The 6,759-nt window shown below is 40.5% G+C and overlaps 1 protein-coding gene across 1 annotated transcript; it reads right to left on the reverse strand.

Moving 5' to 3' along the window:
* Nucleotides 1-5,148: 5,148 nt before the first annotated feature.
* Nucleotides 5,149-6,216, reverse strand: LOC113771252. Its single transcript, XM_027315854.1, has 2 exons — nucleotides 5,606-6,216; nucleotides 5,149-5,482 (listed from the first exon to the last, which is right to left on the reverse strand). Exons 1-2 carry the CDS (start codon nucleotides 6,214-6,216, stop codon nucleotides 5,149-5,151), a joined length of 945 nt encoding a protein of 314 aa, XP_027171655.1.
* Between the last annotated feature and the right edge of the window lie 543 nt (nucleotides 6,217-6,759).

Below are 6,759 nucleotides of genomic sequence, written 5' to 3' on the forward strand. Positions count from 1 at the left end.
GCGGAAATTTTCCGCAAATAACCATAATTAACGTACAAGAGAGCTATTTAACACCATTTAGAACCATCAATTCAAGCCCAAACATATCCATCATAGGAAAACAGAAATATTCCCACAAAAATCAGAAAATTAGCTAGCTTCGCTCCAATCCACCAAATCTTCCGTAAAATCACGTATATAGCTACTATAAGGCACCAATTGGCCAAAATTAGCAACAAAAGATAAGTTCCAAGCAAGATACCTTAGTTCTTCAAGAAAGGTTGTAGCTTAGGAGGTTTTCTTCCAAAACAACACCACCAAGCTCTTCAAACACCCTTAGCAAGATGATTTTATGGACTAATTCAAGAAATAATCGGTTAGTTCTCAAGATTTGAGCAAGGATTTGAAGATGAAAGGTTGAAGGTTTCTTTCCTTTGCTTCCAAGGGAGTTTCAGCCAAGAGAGATGAAAGAGTGAAGATGATTTGGTCAAATTTGGACTTTTGGTAAAGTTTAAAGAAAGTTAGGCAAAGTTAGGCAAGTTTAATCCAACAACAATTGGACACTTGGCACTTTATTTTTGCTTAGAGTTATCCTCTTATCCCTCCATGGTTAATCCATCTAGGTAACCTCTAATCAACTCCTAACACCTCGTAATTAAATCCCTTTACGCAAAAATTTAACCTAATTGGCCGAATTTCTCTCACTTAATGCACGAGCGGGTCCCACGTCCAATATACATTCTAATTTCTCACGAACTACCTTATACTAGAAAAATGATTTAAAGACTATATTTACTGATAAAATGTTGATAAAAGTAATATAATAAAGAAAAGAAAAGAAAACGGGTGCACCAAAATAAAATAATACCTAAATAAATTTTTTTTTTCTGGGTTCTCGCAATTAACATTTCCAGTTCAAGATTAAATTCGAACAACAGCCATACTCATCAAATTTTTCAGAAATTTTTCCAGCTAGCCTCGGATGATCTTGCATGCAAGCTGATTTCATTTCATTTTTATTTTTCTTGCCTAACCGATCTAACTATCCTCATGCAAGACTTAATCACTTAGTTTTTAGTTGGTTAATCACAATTGTAAGCTCAGATCATTACAATAAAGCAAATTAAAAGCTGCATTTCCTAATCAATTCACGGCAATTTCCATTGCCATCAAACCAGATTTTTCTCATGCCCTTGATTTCATCATCCGAACGCATAAACTCAACATGCAAGTCTTAATCCTCTTATTTTTACTTAGTTAATCACAATTGCATGCTCAGATTGTCAAGAAATAAATGAATTAAATCAGCATTATCTTATTAACTTCTCGGCAAACCCATTTCCTGCGCACATCAGAATTTTCTTTTCCTAAATTACTCATCCGAATGCCTAAACTCAACATGCAAGCCCATCAATCACTGCATCTACTTGAAATCAACGATTCTAAGTCCAGAGTTTACCTCGAACTGAAGCTTACTCACGCGGCACAAAAACTGTCAAATTTTCCTCTCGGCTCGCGCGAAGATTGGAGGTGTTGGTCTGATTTTGGTCGCGGGTGGCAGTTGTGGTGTTGCTGCTGGAACTAATGAAATGGTTGCAGCTGGTGGAGGTGAAGGTGCAGAAAGAACTTATGCACGGCCTCTCCCTTTCTTCCCTCAGGCTCACGGACAGAAACAGAAAAGGTTGCAGCTCGCGATTTTCTTTTTCTTACTCTCGGATGCAGAAGGCAGCTCTCTCTCTCACGGTCAATATTCACGAGGTGAAGTGTTGTGTCTGAGGCGTGGTGGTGGAGTGAAGATGGGTTGTGATTGAGGTGAGCTAGTGGAGAGTTTGTGGTGCGAGGTTGAGGTAGAGTGTTTGTGAGAAGAAGATTGCATTCGGTCGAAGCTGAACTGTTATTGTTTTTAAGGTTTAGCCGAGCTGGAGTTGGTGGTTGCATGGTCAATTTTTGGGATAGTAGAGGGTATTTTAGCCTTTTCACGTTTCCTCCAACTTTCTACTCAAGTTCTCAATTCTAATCAAATCCCAAAGCTTACCCCAAAAATTAAACACCTAATAAAATACTAATCTCGCAAAGATTCAATTATCGAAATTATTACGTCCTAAGTATACTTGGTATACTTGTATCGATTTTATCTAAAATTTATCGATTGCATCTTAATACTAAGGTTCCTATTAACTCTTAACATTATTAACGATTAAATTAGCTATCGGAATTCAAAGAATTTATTTTAAAGCAATAGAATTAATCCAGCTCGAGAAATACTAATTTAGTATAAGAAAACCGAATAATTTAATATTTGGCACAATTATCTTATTTATTACATAAAAATTATCCTTACACTCTTATTTAAAAACAAGTAGTTATAATGCTAGAATTTATTAAAGAATTAAAAATGCAAATGAAATATGCATGGATATTTATATATATTTCGAGGTTCTCACATCCTCCCCTACTTACAATGAATTTTGTCCTCAAAATTCTCACTTTCTAAAGAAATAAATCGGGGTACTTTTTCTGCATTTCCTCTTCTAGTTCCCAAGTTGCCTCCTCTAAGCCATGATTTTTCCATAAAATCTTCACCAAGGGGATTTTCTTATTCCTCAGTTCCTTCATTTCTTTTTCCAAAATCTTGACTGGTCCTTCTTCATAGGTTAACGTCTCATCCACCTCAATTCTTTCCAATTGCAACACATGGCTTGGGTCATGGTGATATTTCCTAAGCATAGAGACATGAAATACATCATGAACCTTAGCCATACTTGCCGGCAACTTCAACTGATACGCTATTTTCCCGATTCGTTTCAAAATTTCAAAAGGTCCGATATATCTCGGTTTTAGTTTCTTCCCCTTCTTGGACACTACTCCGCTCTTCAGGAGTTTAATTCTTAGGAAAACTTTGTCTCCTACCTCGAATTCCAAATCTTTTCTCCTTGTGTCGACGTAGCTCTTTTGTCGACTCTGGGCAACTTGAAGTCTTTCTCTAATTAGCTTCACTTTTTCTTGAGCTTCTTCCATCCAAGGTATAGCTGTTGGATCCACAATTTTCTTCTCTCCCACTTCATTCCAATGAATCGGAGATCGACACCTTCTCCCGTACAACGCTTCGTAAGGTGCCATTTGAATCGAGGCATGATAGCTATTATTATACGCAAATTCTACTAAGGTCATATATTGACTCCATTTTCCCCCAAAATCCAATATACACGACCTCAGTAGATCCTCCAAAGTTTGAATTGTCCTTTCCGACTACCCATCGGTTTGAGGATGGTATGCAGTACTGAATTTCAACTTGGTCCCCAATGACTCTTGAAATTTCTGCCAGAAACGCGAGACAAACCTTGGATCTCGATCAGACACAATACTTATGGGGATACCATGCAATCTCATGATCTCTTCTGTGTACAACTTGGCCAATTTCTCCAAAGAAAAGCTCATGCTCACAGGTAGAAAATGTGCGGACTTGGTAAGTCGGTCAACTATCACCCAAATCGCATCGAATCCCTTTTGACTTCGAGGCAACCCCGTTACAAAATCCATGGTTATATGTTCCCATTTCCATTCGGGAATTTCTAGTGGTTGCAATAGACCAGAGGGTTTCTGATGCTCAGCTTTTACTTGTTGGCAGATCAAACATTTCTGTACGAACTCCGCTACGTCCTTTTTCAAACCGTCCCACCAGTATAACTCTTTCACATCGTGGTACATCTTATTCACTCCTGGATGTATGGTATACTTTGATCGATGTGATTCTTCTAAAGTTTCATTCCTTAACTTTTCATCTGCCGGAACCACAATTCGATCTCGAAATCTCAACACACCTTCAGACCCTAATTTAAAATCTAGGGTTTCCCCTTTTTGCACTTTCTCCACATTCTTTTGGATTACAGGGTCCCTTTTCTGGGCCTCCTTAATACGCTCTAATAATGGTGACTTTAATGACAAATTCCCAAATAATATCCTCAATCTCTCCAAGCGAGGGTTCCAACTACTAACCTCCTCTAGCATGTCCCATTCCTTAACCATTAACCCCGCTACTTGGGCTTTTCTACTTAGAGCGTCGGCTACCACATTGGCCTTTCCTGGGTGGTAGTTAATTGAACAATCATAATCTTCCAAAAATTCTACCCATCGCCTCTGCCTCAAATTCAATTCCTTTTGGGAGAACAAGTACTTGAGGCTCTTATGGTCCGTATAAACTTCAAAAGTCATGCCGTACAAGTAATGTCTCCATTTTTTTAAGGCAAAAATCATTGCAGCCAGTTCTAAGTCGTGCGTTGCGTAATTTTGTTCATGAGGCTTCAATCTTCTAGAAGCATAGGCAACTACCTTACCTTTTTGCATCAAAACATATCCTAGACCCTCTCTAGAAGCATCCGAGTATACGGCATAACCTTTTCCTCCATCAGGTAATACCAAAACAGGAGCGGATGTTAATCGCTTCTTTAACTCCCGAAAACTCGACTCGTACTTTGGAGTCCAGATAAACTTGTTACCTTTCTTGGTCAGCTCGGTCATAGGTCCAGCAATCTTCAAAAAATCCTTGATAAACCTCCTATAATAACCTGCTAATCCCAAGAAGCTTCTAACTTCTGTTGGAGTCTCCGGTTGTTTCCACAACATAACGGCCTCAACTTTTGCCAGATCCACGGCAATTCCCTCTTCAGAAACTTTATGCCCCAAAAAAGATATCTCTTCCAGCCAAAACTCGCACTTACTGAATTTGGCATACAACTTATGCTCTCTTAGTATCTGTAAAACTAGCTCCAGGTGCTTAACATGTTCTTCTCGAGTCTTAGAGTATATCAAAATATCATCGATGAAAACCACTACGAACTGATCCAAATACTTCTTAAAGACTCGCTGCATTAAATCCATGAAAGCAGCTGGTGCGTTAGTTAATCCAAATGGCATGACTGCAAATTCAAAATGTCCATATCTTGTATTGAAAGCAGTCTTGGGTATATCTTCTTTCTTAATCTTCAACTGGTAATACCCTTGCCTTAAGTCCAGCTTAGAGAAAACTACAGATCCTTGCAACTAATCAAATAAACTATCGATCAAAGGTAGAGGGTATTTAATCTTAATTGTAACCTCATTTAACCCTCAGTAATCGATACATAACCTCAAGCTTCCGTCCCTTTTCTTGGCAAATAGAACGGGTGCTCCCTATGGTGAATCACTTTCTCTAACGAAACCTTTCTCCAGTAGGTCCTGCAGTTGAATTTTCAACTCTTTTAACTCTTCAGGAACCATTCGGTACGGAGTCTTAGAAATCGGAGCCGTTCCCGGCACCAAGTCAATCTTGAACTCCACTTCTCTCTCCGGTGGTAATGTCTTTAATTCTTCAGGGAACACGTCCGGAAATTCCCGTACCACTAGTACATCTTCTAACTTCACTTGGTCACTAGGAGCGTTAATCAGGAAGGCTAGGAAACCTTGTGCTCCTTTATGTAACATTTTCCTCGCCCGTATTCCCGAGATCATAGCAGACGATGCTAACCTACCTTTCACATCTAATTTCAGGGTTGCTTCCCCAGGAATCCAAAATTCTACCACTTTTGCTCTACAATCAAGCTTAGCATGGTAATGAGCTAGGAAATCCATTCCTATGATAACATCATACCCTTTTATGTCCAAACTGACTAGGTCTACTAGCATCTTACGCTCTCCAACCCAGAATTCACAGTTCTTATAGGCTAGGCTAGTGATTATACTCTTATTACCCATAGGTGTCCTAACTTCAAGATCGAAGGGTAATCTAACAGGTTTCACATCAATTCCGGACATAAAAGTTGGATTCACAAATGAATGAGTTGCACCAGGGTCAATTAGGACTCTAGCTAATCGATGAAAGATTGGAAGAGTACTTTCTACAACTTCCGAGGAATCGGGTACAGGTTGGTCATCTATAGCATACACCCTGGCAGGAACTTTCGGCCTGCTCCCTCCAGAAGTGGCTGGTCTAGCGTTCGGGGTAACCTCTTCTTGCAATTTTGGGCAACCGAAAATTTGGTGCTCACTGCTTCCGCACTTCAAGTACTTTCCTTGTTTCTTCCAGCATCCGACCTCGGAATGTCCAGGTTTCTTGCAATACGCACAAGTTACCTGGGGAATTATCGCAAGACCTCCTTGCGGGGCGTTCCTAGGTTGACCCCTTCCATTTGATCCCCCTCTAGCTCCATTATCTCTCCCCCTGTACTTCTCGCCCCAGCTCCTCTCGCTAGAGCGCCTCATGGTGCTCCAGGGCTATTTATTCCTCTCGTTCCTCGACCCACTTTGGCCGGTGGAGCATTTCCATAAATTGGCTCCCTACTACTACTAGGGGCAAATCTTTTCTTGGCCTGAAAAGATTTAACTTGGGCTCTGGCTACTTCAACCCTTTGGGCTCTCTCGACAGCATCGGCAAATGTGTCTATCCGAACTGCAGCTAATCCCTCCTGGATTTCCACGTTTAGTCCCTGCACAAACCTCCTTACACGCCTTTGCTCCGTGGCTATCAATTCAGGAGCAAAACGGGACAGTTTCGTGAATTGGACCTCATATTCGGTGACACTCATCGCCCCTTGCCTACATTTGATGAAGTCATCCTCTCTCTTCTCTTGAATGAGAGGTGGAAGAAACTTGGCGTTGAACTCCCTCGTGAAGTTCGCCCAAGTCCTGGGAGTATGATTCCTGTCCCAGTTAACCCTAACTAGGTTCCACCAAGAGCGAGCAGCTCCCTCAAACTGGAATGCGGCGAAAGTCACTTGTCTTTCTTCCACATAGTTTAAGGCTGCG

Source organism: Coffea eugenioides, chromosome 5 (genome assembly GCF_003713205.1).
Source record: "Coffea eugenioides isolate CCC68of chromosome 5, Ceug_1.0, whole genome shotgun sequence".
Lineage (NCBI taxonomy): Eukaryota > Viridiplantae > Streptophyta > Magnoliopsida > Gentianales > Rubiaceae > Coffea > Coffea eugenioides.